This window comes from Alligator mississippiensis, chromosome 8 (assembly GCF_030867095.1).
Source record: "Alligator mississippiensis isolate rAllMis1 chromosome 8, rAllMis1, whole genome shotgun sequence".
NCBI lineage: Eukaryota > Metazoa > Chordata > Crocodylia > Alligatoridae > Alligator > Alligator mississippiensis.
The window spans coordinates 17,880,213-17,899,608 of NC_081831.1; the positions used below are offsets into that span (position 1 = coordinate 17,880,213).

Below are 19,396 nucleotides of genomic sequence, written 5' to 3' on the forward strand. Positions count from 1 at the left end.
TGAGGTTTGAATCTGGGATCTTCAGTACTAAAAGCATAAACAGTATGTCTTGATTGAAGAGACTAACATCACTGGCTGGCAGTCATAGTAGACTTTTATCTTGTGTGTGATGCTGCCACTCGAAGGGGACAAGAGCACACAGCTTCCTCCTTCAGGGTACACAGGTGGGGTCTTATTTGGATTTTCACATTTGTGGAAGAAAGCAGGCTGTGCAGCATCTCTTTACAAATCTGAAATTCCATTAACTTTGCAACCAGAGATGAATAACCCTAGACCGGGAGACACCTTGCTGGCGGTATCAGTCCTTTACATTTTCAACACATAGCAGTTGACCTGCTGGCAATGCTGGTTTACAAAAGTAGTGTGTCACAATGACTAAAGCTGGGGATTAGAAATCAGAAGATGCAGGTTACACCCCTGATGACATGTGCATCTTTTGGTAAATCATTTCCATTTTCCCTTTTTCTCATTTTCCCTGTGTAGTCAGGTGCCTTAGCTTGTAAAACAAATGAGAAAGAAACAGAGATATGGGAGTGGTTATCAAACATGGGGCTGAGTGTTTCAGTTTAGTTGTTTCATACTCATGCTTCAAGGACCTAAACCTCCTCTGGGACTGTTCAAGTACAGATATGATGGCTGTTGGCTATCAGGTGTGGACATCCAAGGCACCTACGTGCGAGACCATGCTGATGCATAATGGGAGAAAGAAATGCTACAGTGACATCTTCCTCCTGGCTGTGACATACCACATATAGGAGATACAGGGCTTCCACCTCCAAATGTTACAGGCTGTAATGTATAATGCTCAATGTGTCACTATACTGACATCTAGTGGTATAAAAGAAGATGAATTAATGATTCTTTTTGCCGATTTCTCCAGAAAATATTTTGCTTAGGCACTTGATCTAAAACGTAGGGAAAATTCATAGCAATGAAGATGGAAATACAACTCCCATTTCGGTGCTGTTAAAGGACAGTTGCGTGTGAGTGTTGTGCTGTGTCTACTGGGTTAGTTTACAGCATTGATGGATCAAGACTGGTTTAAATGAATTAGAGACAGAATTCTAATCCTGCTTTGCCATTAATGTGTATGATCTTGGCAAAATCATGTGAGCTAATTTACTCATCAGTAAAAGGGAGATTACTGTACTGCTCTGGGTGCTGCAAGGGTTAATTAATTCAGGTCTGTAGAATACTTCGGACAGAAAATACTCTGTGTAGGATGACCATATGTCCCAGTTCAGCTGGGATAGTCCTGGATTTTGGAGACCAGTTCTTGCTGGCTGGTGAGAATTAAATTTAGTGGCCTAGAAATGTAGGGGGTCAGGGCACAACCTGCCAGGGAGGTGGAGTGGAGTGGTGCAGAGTGACATGATACAGCAGGCAGGCAAGTAAGCAGGCACTGCTGCTACCCACCTGCCTGGTGTATCACGCTACCCTACCTCCACCTGTGCCTGCAGCAGCCCCTCTGACTTGGGTAGTGTTTCAGATTTCCCATTCTCCCATACGGTCACCTAATCCATGTGTAAAGTATTGCTATATATTGGCCATGGATCTGTTGGCTTGTTGAGAGCCTGACTTTCCAATGGAAATAACACAGCAGTGATAGTAGGAAGAGAGAGGATGGGTATGGAGTCTGCCACATGGCTGACACTACCTTTCACAGTGCACATGGTCTTCAGGGGGGACCATCCTGTCTCTCTCTATTATTTCCCTTTTGAAACTGAAATAAAGCCCCAAGTGACAGCCAACTCAAAATGAGGTTTTCCACTAGAAAACTGTACTAAAAAGGCATTTTGGAGAGAATGGGTTCTGGTTTATCTTCCATCTACCCGCATGGGTGTGTGGGCTGGAGCCAGAGGTGGAGCTGACAGGATGTGGCTTCTTTTTTATTTGCAAACAAAGAGTATCACAGTCTGAAACAAAGCAGTGAGCAGGATTGTATATAACAGTTCCCTTTTGGGTTTTACAATTCTCTCTCTTCTCTTTTCCCTTCCTGGGCCTTTAAGCTGCTTCACAGTCCAGTGAAACTGAATGATTAAGGGCCACGGAATAGTTCAAGAACCTCATGCTGCACATCCTAGCGGCACTCTTAGCCCTTATCCAACTCCTGCTGAAGTCCATGGCAAAACTCCACCAAACTCCTCCATATAGTTAAAGCCAATAACTTATTTAAGGCTGTTGGATATGCCAGAAAGAGGGAGAAGTGATTTATATGAGCGAGCACATATGGAAGGAGCATTTAAAAAAACATCATTTCACAGAGAGGTGAGATGTAGAAGGATCTCCAGAGGGATGGTGGAGTCAGGTACAAATGAGCTAAAAATAGATGACCACCTGGCACGGAGGTGTCAGAGGGCAAGTCTGCACCTGGAGCAACTGAGATGCCCAGGACAGTGCCAGTTCCTGCCATGGTCAGCTGCTTTTGCACCCCCCCACAGATGTGGTGCTCAGGGTAGCTGCCCTAGTCTCTCTCTCTTAGTAGTTATGGTACTGATCTAGCATAGATTAAACAAATAGAGTATTCATCCATTTTGGCTTGCTGAACATCAGACCAGTAGGAGGAACATTTTCACTGATCATGCCTTTTGTATTTGTCTGTTTCAGGGTAATGTTTTCCCCTGTCTCAGAACAAGACATTTTAATATATACAGGCAGCAGAGCAGAGGTGGATCCAGGGGGAGGGAGTGGGTGCAGTGGTGCAGCTGCATCCCCCTTTGATTCCTGCTCCAACCCCAACTTTAAAACCAACTTAGGCAGTGCTGAGAGAGGCACTTAAGTCTATGGCTCATTAACATCTCTCTGATTCCTGCCAATCTCTCTCCACTCCACAGATGTTAATGACCCTCTATTCTTTTTAATAGTCTTGATGTTTCACTATTCCAACTATCCTTTTCTGCAATTTAGTTGTCCATTAGCCATTCCTGGGAATGTCTCTCTTTTATTTCACAGCCCTGCAGACTGTTTTTTGCTCTAGCTAAAAACCTTAACTCACTTGTGGTAATATTAACTCAGATGTAGAAATGACTGCCAGTGAAGCATTTGAGATGCTGTCAAGTGCTTAAGAAGGCTAGATTTTGCTTTGTGAATTGGAATAAGAGACACACATCTGACTATAATGGTTACAGGACTAATGATGCTATATCTTTTGACAATTTTGACTATTTTTGTCTAGTTTTGTTGTGCGTTTTACAACTGATTACATTATCTAGCATAAGGGTCAGCAAAGTTTTTGAGCCAAGTGCCAAAAAACACCCGCAACCTCAACTTGTAAGATGCTGACATGCAAGGGACAGATAGTGGGGGAACCATAAGGGGTCCAATCCTTGTTGTGGCAGTGCAGCCCCAGTTCCTTCCCTACCAACCATCCTGAGGCACATGCCAAGCAAAATGCCTTCATGTGCCACACTCTGGTATGCGTGCTGGGGGTTGCTGGCCCCTGCTTTAGCAAATTAGTTCACCTTCCAAGACTTAGATTTGTTTTTGCTTTGCTATTCAGCTGATTCATAGATTCATAGATGTTAGGGTCGGAAGGGACCTCAATAGATCATCGAGTCCGACCCCCTGCATAGGCAGGAAAGAGTGCTGGGTCTAGATGACCCCAGCTAGATGCTTATCTAACCTCCTCTTGAAGACCCCCAGGGTAGGGGAGAGCACCACCTCCCTTGGGAGCCCGTTCCAGACCTTGGCCACTCGAACTGTGAAGAAGTTCTTCCTAATGTCCAATCTAAATCTGCTCTCTGCTAGCTTGTGGCCATTATTTCTTGTAACTCCCGGGGGCGCCTTGGTGAATAAAACCTCACCAATTCCCTTCTGTGCCCCCATGATGAACTTATAGGCAGCCACAAGGTCGCCTCTCAGCCTTCTCTTGCGGAGGCTGAAAAGGTCCAGTTTCTCTAGTCTCTCCTCGTAGGGCTTGGTCTGCAGGCCCTTAACCATACGAATGGCCATTCTCTGGACCCTCTCCAGGTTATCCACATCCCTCTTGAATTGTGGTGCCCAGAATTGCACGCAGTACTCCAACTGCGGTCTGACCAGCGCCTGATAGAGGGGAAGTATCACCTCCTTGGACCTATTCGTCATGCATCTGCTGATGCACGATAAAGTGCCATTGGCTTTTCTGATGGCTTCGTCACACTGCCGACTCATGTTCATCTTGGAGTCCACTAGGACTCCAAGATCCCTTTCCACTTCTGTTCCACCCAGCAGGTCATTTCCTAGGCTGTAGGTGTGCTGGACATTTTTCCTCCCTAGGTGCAGCACTTTGCAATTCTCCTTGTTGAACTGCATTCTTTTGTTTTCTGCCCACTTGTCCAACCTGTCCAGGTCTGCTTGCAGCTGTTCCCTGCCCTCCGGCATGTCCACTTCTCCCCATAGCTTTGTGTCATCTGCAAACTTGGACAGAGTACATTTCACTCCCTTGTCCAAGTCGCCGATGAAGAGATTGAAGAGTATCGGTCCCAGGACCGAGCCCTGCGGGACCCCAATGTCCACACCCTTCCAGGTCGAAGCCGACCCATCCACCACAACTCTCTGGGTGCGACCCTCCAGCCAATTCGCCACCCACCGGACTGTGTAGTCATCCAAGTCACAGCCTCTTAACTTGTTCACTAGTATGGAGTGGGATACCGTATCGAAGGCCTTCCTGAAGTCTAAGTATACGACATCCACCCCTCCTCCTGTGTCCAGGCGTTTCGTAACCTGGTCATAAAAAGAGACTAGATTGGTCAGGCACGATCTGCCTGCCACGAACCCGTGCTGGTTTCCCCTCAGCATAATTTGTCCTGCCGGGCTCTCGCAAATGTGAGCCTTGATAATTTTTTCAAAGACTTTGCCAAGGATGGAGGTGAGACTGACTGGCCTATAGTTGCCCGGGTCCTCCTTCCTCCCCTTCTTGAAAATGGGGACCACATTGGCCTTTTTCCAGTCCTCCGGGACTTGGCCCGTGCGCCACGAGCGTTCGAATATTCCCGCCAGTGGCTCTGCAGTGGTGTCGGCCAGTGCCTTCAGCACCCTCGGATGGAGCTCATCCAGGCCTGCCGACTTAAAGGCATCCAGTTCTTCCAAGTGACTCTGCACCATCTCAGGGTCTACGCATGGAAGTCTGGCCTCTTGCTGCTGCCTCTCTACAACCCCAGTGAGAGACTTGTCGTGCCCCTCGCTTAGGAACACAGAGGCAAAGAACTCATTGAGGAGTTCAGCCTTGTACCCCCTGTCCGTCACCAATTGCTTCTGCCCATTTAGCAGTGGTCCTATTCCTCCCTGGGCCTTCCTTTTACTCCCTATATATCTAAAAAACAATTTCTTGTTGTCCTTTACTTGGGATGCCATCCTCAGCTCCATGGTAGCTTTGGCCCATCTAACTGCCTCCCTACTAGTGCAAGCAGAGGAGGTATATTCGTCTTTGGTGATCTCTCCCTGTTTCCACTTTTTATGTGCTCCCCTTTTGGCCCGTAGGCTGCCCTGGATTTCTGCGGTCAGCCAGGGAAGCCTCCTGGCCCCTTTCCCTCTTTTACCTTGCACGGGGATCATCTCGCTTTGTGCCCGAAGGATCGTTTCCTTAAGGCACAGCCACCCTTCTTGGGCTCCCATCACTTCAAAACTCCTGCTCTGCAGTGCATCTTTGACTAATCGCCTGAGTGCATTGAGATCAGCTTTCCTAAAGTCTAGCACTTTCACCCTACTAGTTACCTTACCCACTTGACGTCTTATGGTGAATTCTATTATTAGGTGATCACTGTCCCCCAGATGGCTACCGATCTGGAGGTCCCCTACCATGTCATCCCCCGTTGCCAATACCAGATCCAGTATGGCATTCCCCCTAGTGGGACCATGTACCTCCTGTGTCAGGTGGAGGTCCTATACACAGGTTAGAAACCTGCGTGAGCGGTGGGACTTTGCCGTCTGTGTCTCCCAGCAGATGTCTGGGTAGTTTAGGTCCCCCATGACTACCGCCTCTTTAGCTTTTATGGTCTCCGAGAGAATAATATATTACTTTGTATAATCAAGTACTAAATAAATGTGCAATAAGTGCAGTTATTGCACAGTAGTGCTGGCAAATGCCTTTTTAGTCATGCTACTGCACATTAGCCTAATAACACTGTGCAGTAGCATAATAGCACTGTTTGTGCTGTGACATGCTACCGTGCAGTATTATTTGGCTACTGCGCGGTTAGCATCTCATGTAGACGTGCCCAGTGTGCTAGTAATAATATATTACTAGCACCCTAGCATATTAGTAAAGCTTCTAGTTTCTCTTTACCTGGGGAAAAATATGTTTTGTTATATGGGATGATGTGCCATACTTTTTGCCTTCCCCTCTTCAATATCATAGATCCATCCATGGTGGAAAGAAAAAGGTTTCCACTTAAATGTTTCAGGTATAAGAGTTGTGTAGCCTGCATCAGGGCATAAAACATTCCTCTTCATGACCAACACCAGCTTTGCACAGAAGCTGTGCTTGTATCTTTTGGTGGTATGATGCCACCTCTGGTTGGATTACCAGGGAGGTGGAACTTGGGACCTTGGACTGAAAACATGAATTTCCACTATTCAAACTAAAGAACCAGTTCCTTTGTCTCAAAGATGGTAGAAAAGTCAAATTTAACAGAAGGTCCAGCTTGTGGTGGGATAAGGGTAAAGGAATGTGTGTTTTCTAGCTCTGACTGATACTTTTTTGCCTTCTGTATGCAGATATTACCTAACAGTGATTCCCAGGCCAACTGAGTCAGAGCAAATAGTAGAGATGAGAACAACTAAGTGCTTTTTACGGGGATTCAGGGACAAGGCAAAGGAAAAAGACCCCACTCACTCTTTCAGAGTGATCTACATCTTGTGCTTGATCCAGAAACAAATTATCATAGAGTCATGTCCTCTCTTAGTGGTACTTGTTATCTGTGGAGCACAGGCCAGTGTAAATCCACTGAAACCAAAGGAACTGTGCCAAGGCACACCAGGAGAGGAAGTGGCTCTATGCAAGTACAGCAGGTGAGGAGGAGCATAATGAATTGAGATCAGACCTGAGTGCTTACAACTCCCTTCCTCTCCATTGTATTTATCTTATCCAGTGTACTCAGATCCTGTGTGAAGGTCACACTGGGCACGTCTACATGAGATGCTAACCGCACAGTAGCCAAATAATACTGCACGGTAGCATGTCACAGCACAAACAGTGCTATTATGCTACTGCACAGTGTTATTAGGCTAATGTGCAGTAGTGTGACCAAAAAGGCGTTTGCCAGCACTACTGTGCAATAACTGCACTTATTGCACATTTATTTAGTACTTGATTATACAAATACTAAATTAAATGCACAGTAACCGCTGTACATCAATGAATATGTAGACACACCCGGTGTAAAGGAAACCGTGGTGGCTCCCCATGGGATCACAGAGTGGAGGCACCAGAGCAGTAGCTTCCAACCTTAGGTTGCAACCCAAATCAGGATCGCGGGGGGTCCACCCCTCACTCTGCCCCTCCCACCTGCAGGGATCTCCCAGTGCATGGTCCACATGGCTGTCATCACCACTGCCCACTGCGAACCTGGCCCAGCCCAGGCTCTGCTGGTGCCGCTGGGCATGAGTGAGTCAGTGGTAGGGGTCACAACCCAGATTTAGGGTCACAGCAAAAAAAGTTTGGGAGCCACTGCACTAGAAAATCCCACTGCTGAGAAATGAGATTGGCTTGTCAGAACCACCTGCTGGTCCTTAGGACCTCCTTTTCCTAATTAAACAGTGAAATGTCTGGGAGGTGCTAGCACAGCTGCTCTCCAAAAGACATTCCTTCCTGCCTGCTCCTTAGCGAATTAGGTTTGCTGGCTGTCTATGGACGAGAGGGAGTGGGGACTTACTGCAGTTCCCTGGGAATGTGGAGACAGATTTGGAGACAGAAATTCTGGCTGCCCCTCTTTCCACCTCCCAGTGCTGCACTGAATGCAAAAGCTGAAAAACCAGTGGAGCAGACTAGTTACAGGAGATTTAGGGAGACGTGATAAGCACTGTTCCTTTCAAGCAAAGGTTTCTGGAGGTGTCAGATGACTCATTTACCCACCTCATCTACCCACCTGAACTCTTGCCAGCATCATATTTTCCCCTTGGTTGTTGCATTTTCTCTTGTGTTTCTCATACACTGTATTAATAAGCCCCAAACCTAGAGGTTTCTGAATCCTGTACAATAAATAATCTGAAACTTATGTCGTTTGGAAACTGTGATGCCTTTTGTTTTCAGCATACTACAGCCTTCCAATTACTGAACCCTCTCCTTGTGTGTAGAGTACAGCAACCATCTTATTGTCAGAACAGTCTGTTTCAGAGGAGATGGACACACACACACATGCATGCACGGTGCTTTGCTTTTATACTTTTGTTTTCATGTAGAACAGAAATCAGGGATGAGGGATACATGCCTTTCATCTACATAGGGACACTCAGGAAAGTTGATTCACCTTAACTAACAGTGTCAATTTAAAAGGATTAGTTAAACCACATTACATTCAGAATTTAACTAGTCTTAATTCAGGTTATTTTACTATAATACATTTTTTTCTTCTAAGGTGGCTAATCAACTGCTTAATGCTTCCATCTCAACAGGGGATAGTACCATACACTTGACCCAAAACTGTGCACCCTAACTTTTCAACATCCCCTCAAGGTCCTTTATTTTTAACTATAAAGGAGTTCAGCTATCAGTGGATATTCCTTACTTGAATTAACTTAGACAGGATTTGGCCCTAATTTACAAACGCAGTGCTATGGCACTGTTCTCAGCCCTAGAGGTGCTGTTAGCTATTGTCCCAGCCAGACATCAGATCAGGTAACTGCAGTCTGCCTCCTTAAAATTCCCAAACATGTTTCTATGGATTCAGTACTTTTCATTACTCCTGGCCTAGCCTGCAGCTTAATGCTTTGTTAAACAGATGTTGTGCTTAACTTCAGCGGTGGCTGCATCTTGATGGTGGGCACATGATCCCTGCATATAATTTGAATAAAAGATTAGGAAATTTAATCTGCATTCTGGGATTTTAAAAAATCCCATGAAAAGGGGTGTATTATTTTTAGCGCTTGTTCTTATAGGCTAGGGATCCAAGTTACACATAAACCAGTTTAAGTGAACAGAACAGAAATTGATTTAAACATGTAACAGAATAGAAGTTCAGTGCACATAAACCAGTTTCAAAATGGCAAAGTGGTTTAAGATAAATCTGGTTGAATGTAGTATCAGAGTAAACTGATTTAGGTCAAACCGGTTTATGAAACTTCTGTCCCAGACTGCTATCTGATTCAAGTTAAATCAGAGTCCCCCCAGCATCCCAGCATTTTGTAGCCTTGGGCTGGGCTGTGCTGTCTGCTCCAGAGAGCAGGGCTGGCCCCGCCCCTCTACTCCCTAGCCATACCAGTGAGGACTGGCTCACTGGCCTCACTGGTTGGCTCACTGGCTCCCTCAGGCAAACCGCTGCTGGAGTCTGGGGCCCGGGGCATGGGGAGTTAAACTTTTCTTTCCCCAAGTACAGAGCTGCCTTGCCCTGCTTACTTAGTGCTGGCTGCAACTGTGGACTGCAAATCCCAGAGGCACCTGGAAGCAGGAAGAAGTGAAGAGCAACCCTGCAGAGTCCTACTGCTGTGAGTCTGGACTGCAAATCCCAGAGACTTCGGCATGCTCTAGCGCCCCCTGGCTTCTGGCTTGAGCCACTGCAGGCATGGGGCTGCATTTCCTGAATCAAAAGTGAATGTCTGTTCATTTGCTTATTGGTTCAATCTTTGCAGCTTAAACTAATGTTCAAAGACTGAATCAACTCAGCCTCGGGCTTTTTGACCGTCTCTACTTAGCCATAGTCACATTACTTTGCCTTAGCATTTCTTTTAAAAAGTACTGTGAAAACCTTGCAAAAAGCCATTTACAACTGCAATGCTTTCCCTTTTTTGAGGGCATTTTTCTCTCATCTTAGTTTGATATTTTTCTTACAATTGCTAAGGATTGGAAAAACCTTGTCTTGTTTTGCCTCAGGAAGAAAAGACATGATATAAATGCTCCTGAAGCCACCATTGGTAACTCTCATGCCAGCCCTGCAGCCCAGAAATTGGCACAAGAAGTAAGGCAGTGGGGAGTTCCATTTTTATATAGAAAGTCATAGGGGTTAGGGTCACCAACCAACAGGAAAAAGGGAGGTGTCACAGGGTGGGGTCCTTAGAGATGGCCATGATGTCTTTAGGGGCCTGTAACTGTGCCAGCTTTGCTCTGCGGGCACCCTCTAGTCTTTCCTGCCACGTCTTGTTGGTTGAAATAATAAGTTGGGAGGCTTCCCACAAGTTTGTGTGGTCATGGTCCTGCTGAACCCCACTAGATCCTGCTGCCTTTGGATCCCTTGCCGGGACTTACTCAAAGTCCATGCCTCTTGAGACACCCCAAGCCTTATGGGCTAGATGCATGGGTCCAAATCTGCCCCTTTACCATGCCACATGCCTTGCAGATGGTATTTAGATGTTATCTTTTGTGATGAGGCCTCAGTTTAGTTCAGCCTCTTGTTGTCACTGGACACTTAGCCTCAGTAACTGCACCCTCTGGCGCTGGGATCTCCTCACCCCCTTTCTGCGCACCCTCACTGGCTCTGGGCTCTCCACACTGTAGTGTGCCCCCAGTGAGGCCTTCTCCTCCCCAGTAGCCTCAGCCTGGTCCACCGGAGTACAAACAACAATGTAAATACAAGCCCCTGGGCTATAACATAACAGCAACCATAACATTGGAGGTCACACTTTAAGAAGGCGAGCTTCTCCCTCAACCATGTGTGCTTCCTAGTTCCAGATACTTTAGGAGCTCCTGAAGCTCATTAGTCTCAGCAGCAGCAGAACAGGCACCCAGGTATCTCCATGGAGCTTTTCTGCATGAACTCCACTCCCCTCGGCAGCTGCCAGGGCCCTAACTGCCCTCAGTCCCAGCCCTGGGGCTTATACGTGCCCAGGACCCTGCCTTCTTCTGGTCAGCTGGCTATGCTCCGGTGCCAGCTAATTCCCTCATTAGCTTACTGCCACGGCAGCCTGCACCTGTGGGGGTTCTGCTTGGCACCTAGCGCCCTCTCTCTAGGCAGTTTCTGCTCTTAAAGGAGCAGACGCATCTTAATGCCCTGCAAGACGAGGGAACAGGTAAAAGATTAATAGGCATCAACACTGTGGTAACATACAAGCAGCACCTTAAATTCTCCCTCACACCTCTGGACATGAACGATGCGTGCCCCCAGTGGCTGGGGGGGCGGGGTACAGCAGCAGCGGGAGCACAGTGGTGGTGGGTGGAGTGTGGCAGTGGTAAGCAGGAGCTCCCGCACATGCTGCCAGCAGTCAGTGGCAGGTGAGAGGGGGGATGGCGAGCGCTGACCAGGGGTTGGTGACCACCCACAGACGCCGTTGGCAGCATTGGCAGCTGCCAGCAGGGATCACTGACCACCAGCAGACGCCACCGGTGGTGTCAGCAGTGGGGGAGGGGTGGTGGTGGCAAGCAGTGACTGCCCACAGGCGCCTTTTGTCAGCATTGCCTTTTTGTAGGGGGTGCACTGTCACACTCAGGGGGTGCATGTGCACCCGCGTGCACCCTCTACATGTCACCTCTGCCTCCAGAGGTGTCCCCAACCCAGCCTTAGTTTGGAGAGTGCTGAAACAGAAGCCTGCACTTGCTTCCAGTTCTGAGCCCAGCTTCTTCAGACTGCAGCCCTGACCAACCCAGCCAGTAAGATCTCAAGTCCTGCCATGCACCCCTGAGGCCCAGTGACCATGTGTTGCCCTCTCCCCGGCTCCATCTTTCTCTTCTGTCCTCCTCCTGCTTCCTCCTCCTTTGTCTCTCCCCTCCAGGCCTGGGGGCTTCTGAGAGTTGTAGTCCATATTACAGTCAGCACAGCTCTGAAAATGACTCTCCTGCTGTTACACACATCACATGCACATTACACTGTCACTCTCTTGTTCTGCCATAACCAAAAGGGATGGCACCTGGTGGGAAATTCCCTTTTAGCAAATCTGTGAGGTTGTGGAAGAACCAGTTTCACTTTTGCAGCTCTGCCATTCTAAAAAGAGTTAGGGTGCGTCTCTACTCTGGCACTGGCAAGTCCCAGCAAAGGAGGGATGAAACACCTAAGTCTGCAGACATGCTGCAAACCCAGAATTAATCCAGTGACACTACTTTGGGTGCATTCCCACTGCCTACAGGCTTGCAAGAGATAGAGGGACCAAAAATAGTGCAGGAGGATGAGTCTGTAGCAGCTTCACACATATATTCCCATTTGAGACCATGCCTCTAGCTAGGATGTGGGCAGAACCTGTCTGGGAGGGCTGTGCGAGGCTTTGGACTGTGCTTCAGATCCAGAGAAGATTCAGACACTTTGGACACCGAATCAGCATGTCTGGATCAAAGTGCTGCTTCTTTAGGCTTTCTGAAGCGGTTTGCAGCTTCGGAACTGCTTCGGAAAAGCTTCAGTGCTGCTTCAGCGATCCAGTCATAGAGTATAATGGGGAATCAATTAAATTTCTATAACTTTGTTGTTTTTTGTCTGATTTGGATGAAACTTGCCGGGTGGTAACTTCTCCTGAGAGCATGAAGCCTGCCCAGTTTCAAGAAGATCGGTGCAAGGGCTTGGGAGGAACTGCACCTCAAATTCTTGAAAGCAAAACTCATGTCACGTGTATGTGTTACGCCACAGGGGGGTGAAAGCTGCAGGGGTGGTGGCCCCTGCTGAGGCCACAAAGCCTGCCAAATTTCAAGGAGATAAGTGCAGGGGCTTGGGGGGGAACTGCACCTCAAGCTGCAGACAGGCAAAACTTGTGACATAGGTGACACAATGAGGTGAGGCTTTACTACTCATCAATTTGTCTGTGGAACCTGCCCTGCCCTGGCCTTTCCCTTCAGGTTTTATTTTGTCCTTGATCTATCATGGTTCTGTCTGAATAAAATCTGTACCAAAATCACACTGCCAGTATGCCCTTATCCCCATACATTACCTGTGGCAAATTAGGGTGTATTTGATGTTCTTGGGCATTGTTCCTGGTCTGTGTGAGAGGGCTGTTCAAACAATTTTAAGAATAGGTGAGGCATTAGACAAACATGTGTATAGGATGATTTAGATGGGGATGATCTTGCCTTGAGAAGGGAGTTGGACTTGATGGCCTCCTGAGGGCCCTTCCAGCCTTACTCCTCTATGAAAAATTGCACCACTAAATTGGGATTTTATCTAAAGCCCAAATAAGAGAACTCTAGTCTTTGACTCACATTCATAATAATATTTTCCAGGCTACGAGTAGGGTTAGTTTCCATCAAAACTTGATCATAGGATTATAGGAAAGTAGGGCTGGACAGGTCATCTAGACAAGGTCATATAGTCAAGTTTCCTGCTCAAGGCAGGATCGTCCCTGACTCAATCATCCCTGCAATGTGTCTGAAAACTTCCAAGGATGGAGATTTTACAGTTTCTCTAGGAGCTTAGTCCAATGCTTCACCACCCCTACAGTCAGGGTGGATGGAAAAGTGTATATATAACAAAGCAATTTTTTTTTGCAGAAAGGTCCTGCTTTCCTCAGAAGCTTCCTTTTCTATAGAAATTCTGAAAACAAAATATTTTAAATGAGCAGCTTTCATCCCAAATCCCAATAAAATGTTAGCTTCTTCCACAGGGGGGAAAAGTTGCCAACTGGATCTAGCCACAAGAATAAGCGTCAGTGGGAGGAGGGAGGTTTGGGACAGTGTGGTGAGGATGAACAAGAACGGTGCTTTTAAGAGAAGTTCTTTTCTACAGCTCACACCGTTAAGTCACTCTCAGAAAAACTGACTGCTTGCTTCATGGCTGGAAGTGCACTCTCACTTTCTAAAAGAGGACGGAGAGGGTTAACGTGTAGAGGCAGTTCCAGGAGCTCAGGTGAGGTGTGGCACTTTTTCATTACCGGGCCCTGCAGTTACAGTGCAAACACCTTGGAGTGCAGCAGCCGCTGCGTGCTTTCTAGAGGAGACTTGCTATGGCTGACTCTGACATACACCTAGGATCAGTACTAGGCAGCTCCGTCTCAATGGCAAAGGGGCAACAGGCCTATAAGGGCAGTAACTTCTCAGGTCAGAAAATGGAGGGTGAAGAACCGAATGGTTTTGAAAACCAAGAAAGTGCTAATCCAGCATCGGAGCTGCAGGGCAGTCTGACTGTAAATGGTTCTGAGAAGGAAACCAGTCCGTCCAGCTTTCTGGAGCAGGGGAACGGAGTGTGTGGACATGAAGACATTCTGTGTGATTTCTGCTTGGCTGAGAAGGTCCCGGCAGTGAAGTCTTGCCTGACCTGCATGGTGAATTACTGTGAGGACCATCTCCGGCCCCACCTGGAGAACAGCAAGCTGCAGAGCCACAAGCTGGTGGACCCCTCGAAGGAAATAGACTTGCAGACCTGTGAGGCTCACAAGGGTCGCTTGGGCTGGTTCTGTCAGATGGATCTGGTCTGTGTCTGTGAGGAATGCCTTGCCGGAGAGCACAGCGGACACAGTGCAGTCACCTGTGAGGCTGCCCGGAAGGAGAAAGAGGTACGTCACCACCTGTAGTTACTGTGTTAAACCAGGATACAGACTGCTATGTGGAGGGCAGAACGATGGGGTAGGGCTGTAGGCCTGATTGCCTCCTCCCCATGGCCATTGTACGCTGATCGAGCTCCACTGGGTTTATTTCATTTGTCACTGGAATAAGAGAGAGGAAATCTGGGCCTGATCTGATCCCCCACAGTGAAAGAAAGGGCTGTTGGGTTCAATCTGGCAGATGATCTGTTCTCTCTCTTCATGGACCAGGTCCTCCTCTTGCATGGTACAAAGCAGGAGTGACTCCAGTGATGCTGACCCGCCTGATGCTCCCCTTCCTTAAATCATGTGTCCTCTTTCACACCTCTTCAAAATGGTTGTGAACTGCTACTGTTTTGGTTGTAAGTGGGCCCAAGGGAACAAACCTCGGTGAAGGGATAAGAATCAGGGCTACTGAATTAGAAAGGGTGAGACCTGGCCAAGGGATGCTTTCGAATACCAGATTAGCCAAAAAACTATTCATACATTTGGCAAATTGTATCAGCCAAAAAAAAACCAAAATCCACCCAGAAAGGTTTAAATATTTGTTTCTTCATTTTCAAAATGAAATACCTTGACTTTTGTTTTAAAAATCATGCTTTTTTCCTAAAATTGACTTACATTTTTAAATGGTGAGAAAAGGGATAATTGATCCCACGCTAAAAGAAAATAATTTGGGACAATAAATTTCCAACGTGCACAAATACGTTATTCTGATTGTGTGCACATGCATGCATTTGGCTTCCAGACTGACATTTGTCATTATTTGCACAGCTCTTATTTGGGAATGGGTAAAGGCTTCATGGTCTGACCTTGAAAGAGCTTTCTAACCATATACCCATACAAATAGTTACAGGAAAGGCCTATTTGTTATGCCCACAGACATGTGGGCCTGGGCCTACAAAAGGAACTATAGGCATCTCAGTCGTGACAGACCAGGATATGAACCCATGTGAAGTTTTGGTATTTGCATTACCCACAGTGTCTCTTTTTCTTTGTATTTGGAGTGAAATGCAATTTTCACCTTTTGCCCTATTTACTTTTTCTTTATATTCCTTTAAGGTGTCACTGGGTGTGTCTACATGAGATGCTAGAAGTGCAGTAGACTAATTCTATTGCTCACTAGTGTGCCATGGCAAAAGCCATGAGAAACATTTGCTGGAGCTATTGGGCAGTAGTACTGATTATGGTGCATTAAGTTAGTGCCTATTATGACAGGTACTAAACTTAATACATCATAATTACAGCGCTTTAATGCACATAGATTCATAGATGCTAGGGTTGGAAGGGACCTCAACAGATCATCGAGTCCGACCCCCTGCCCTAGGCGGGAAAGAGTGCTGGGGTCAGATGACCACAGCCAGATACCTATCCAGCCTTCTCTTAAAGATCCCCAAGGTAGGGGAGACCACCACCTCCTTGAAAGCCCATTCCAAATTTTGACCACTCTTACTGTGAAGAAGTTTTTCCTGATATCCAGCCTAAATCTGCTTTCTGTCTGTTTGTGACCATTGTTTCTTGTTACCCCAAGAGGTGCCCTGGTGAATGGAGCATCTCTGATCCTTTGCTGCGCCCCCTAATGAATTTGTAGGTGGCCAGAAGATCACCTCTCAGCCTTCTCTTGCGGAGGCTGAAGAAGTCCAGGTCTCTCAGTCCCTCCTCATGTAGATGTGCTCACTTAGAAGCCAAAAAGGTACAAAATGTTTTCTGCCTTAGAATGAGTCAGTGGTGTGTCAGACTGGTGTAAGCTTTAGAAGGAAAATTCTAGGTGTGCTCTCCAAACTATAATACCCAAATAACTCTTCTTTGGTATTATAAAATGGGAAAATCTAATAGACCAGTTCACCTTAGTGCTTGAGGTCCAAAGCCTTTAAGGTGTAGATGCTTAGGTCTAAAACAACAGATGCCTAGGACTAAACCTGCAATACTGAAAACCCCTGGCTCAGCTGCTGGCTAACATTAACTGTGCTGAAACTCCATACGTGCCTCCCTTTTTGCCCCTTTGTACCTTTGGGGCTCTAACAGTGCTTTTGAGGAAGCTCAGAATGCCTTAGTCTTGAAACAGCCAAGCAACTTGGTACTCATCTCACGCCCAGGTCTGACTGGGTTGCAGAAACTCAAGCGTCCTTCCACCTAAATCTTCTGAGGGCAGCCTGAGGGTTTTCCATGAAACACACACAAACAGTCCTGTTAGCAGGGACTGGGATCTGGAGCCAGATTCTATCCACCTACTTAACAAAGTGGACTTAGGCATCTGAGCACAGCGGAACAGAATCACACTTCAATGCCTAAGGGTGTTGATACAAGTTACAATTCACATGTGGCAACTAAGGAATGTAAGGCAGTATTAAAGTTAGCATGGGCTGTGGACAGGCACATATTAAGGGTTAATACTCTTGTCTATGTGCTCAGCTCTGACTTGCTGGTAGAGTGCTGATGAGTAGGGGTGTGTGAAGCAGGCCCTATTTGTTTTAGATTCAGATTTGGCCTGAATCAGGGACAGTGATATGATTCGTTGATTCGGATCACTGTCACTGATTTGATTTGGCCAAATCCGAATCTGAAGATTCGATGCTGATTTGGAGAATCAGCGATTCGGACATAGACACAGCTTTAAATGTTTTCTCTATATACCTCAAGGTATCAGCACGGCTCATGATTGCTGCGGTGCTGGGGTGCATGGAGCAGCCCACAGGAGTACAAGGGGCCCTCCATGTGCTTGGCGGCAAACCTGGAAGTGGACCGGAAGTACTTCCGGCCCACTTCCGGATCTGCCGGGACCATGCCGGGGGGCCCCCCCCCACATCTCCCCAACTCAGCAATCAGCAGCAGGGGGACCCCGAGTGCCCCTTCAGGCCCAGGAGGCACCAGTTGGCAAGCTGAGGGGCCCCCAGCATGCTCCCCAGTGGACCCAGAAGTGGACTGGAAATGCTTCTGGTCCACTTCTGTGTCTGCTGCTGAGCACGCTGGGAGCTCCTCCCCCACCCACGCTCCTGTGGGACACTCCATGCGCCCCAGCACCACAGCACTCATGAGTCCCTGCTACCTAGAGGTATGTAGAAAAAACATTTAAAGCTGTGTCTACGTCCAAATCACCGAATCTTTCCAAATCTCTCCGGATTGATTTGGAGGGTTCCTATTCGATTGAAAGAGATTAAAGGGTCCTCTGATTCATTTCAGATTCAGAGATTTGGCTACCAAATTGTGCTGAATCTCTGCTGAATCGAATCAGGGACTAAAGTTTTGTACAGTCCTACTAAGGAGCAGGGGCATGGGTAGGAGCTGCAGTTGGCCCCATGGATGCCTGGCTCTCTGGCACTCCAGCAACTCCTCCTCCCTCCCCACTTCCAGTGGCTCCCTAGCAGCTCCCCCCTCTCCCTCTCGTCCCATGCCATTTGCTGGCTGCCGTGCATCCCACTGTGAGGTGCCTTGCCCTCCTCATGCATCGCAGGTATGCAGCCTAGTTGCCTAACTGGCTTTCACCCTGGGGAACTGTTGCCTGAATTAGGTGTTGCAAGACTCAGCATTGTGCTGCCCAGATTTTCTTCTGATCTAGCTGTAGGACCTGGCTGCCTTCTCTTAATCCTGCTAATGAATTTTTCCATCTCCGTTTTACAGACACACCAGTTCTTTGTCTCCATTACTCCTTCTGGAAGACAGTTACAGACTTGCTGTTCTCATGTTCAGAAACCACCTATTTTCCTGAATTTATACCTATTCTTGTGCCACGTTTTCTTGTAGCTTACATAGTTCCTTTGCCTTCCTGGTGCTCCTGCCACCCCGAAACTACATATTTATTTATATTATTCAATTGCATCCCCTTGCAGCCTACTTTTGCTGATTTAATAAGCCAAGCTCTTTTGGCTCCATTCATAAGGCAGGTTATCCATTTTATGATCAGCCTAGCAGCTTTTCTTTGCCCTTGTTCCAATCTGAATTCATCTTTTGTGAATATGGGTGATCAGAATTATATGCAGTATTTGAGATGAAGTTTTACCAGCTCCTTGGAAAATAGCACAAATAATTTCCATTCTCTATTGGAAATACATTCCTTCATGCATCACATTTCACAGGCATATCAAGTTGATGGCTCATAGTCAGCGAACACACCCAGATCTTTCCATTATTCCCAATTGACAAGCTTGCAGCTTTTAGTGGACATTCTTTTATTAGACTCTAATGGCTCTTTATACTATTAAAATTAATCTATTTTCTATTACTGCAGTACTCAAGGTCATACAGTCCTTCCTATATGATATTTTGGTTCTCTTCTGTGCTGACAACATCTCCAAACTTTGCATTATCAGCCAATTTCATGAGGCTACTTCTCCTTCAGGCCTTTAAAGATGATATTAGAAGATCAGTCCCAAACCAGCCATCAAGGGACACTACTCAACATCTCCCTCCACTCTGATCTTTTCTCCTTTAGCACACCCCATTGTTATTTATCTTTTCACCATTTCATCATTGACTTGACAGTTCTTATAGTCATTCCATTTGCCTTTTCCTCTCATTGCCCCTTCACCTTTCCCTCCTTGTACCCACCTTTCCTAATCTCTGCTGACTGGAGCTGCTACTGAAACTTAAAAATGAGTTGCAGTGACTCACAGCTTGGGTAATGGATAGAGAGAGATTTCCCAGTTGTTCTCACCTCATCTATGATGTAATTTCTTCTCCAGTTCTGACTTCCAAGGATAGGGAGAGTTCATGAAAGCAATCCCAGATTCCAAGCCCCTTCTTCCTGCCAGCAACATTTTCCACCATCAGCTTCAAGAAGTTTACAGATACTCTGAATTTAATTTTTGCTTATTTTGCACTCTGGAGAATGCAACAGTAT

General features: G+C 46.8%; 1 protein-coding gene across 3 annotated transcripts in view; it reads left to right on the forward strand.

Annotated features, from left to right (window-relative positions):
* The window catches only part of TRIM16 (tripartite motif containing 16), a 146,573-nt gene that overhangs the window by 111,684 nt on the left and 15,493 nt on the right, over positions 1-19,396 (forward strand). Inside the window, exon 1 of one of the 3 annotated variants that reach the window (XM_006261629.4) lies at positions 13,777-14,532. The exons of the other annotated variants lie outside the window; for them this stretch is intronic. Within the exon in view, the coding sequence (XP_006261691.3) occupies positions 13,984-14,532 (549 nt within the window). The 5' untranslated portion in view covers positions 13,777-13,983. Of the gene's footprint in view, positions 1-13,776; positions 14,533-19,396 lie in introns of those variants that run through there. 3 annotated transcript variants of the gene reach the window in all.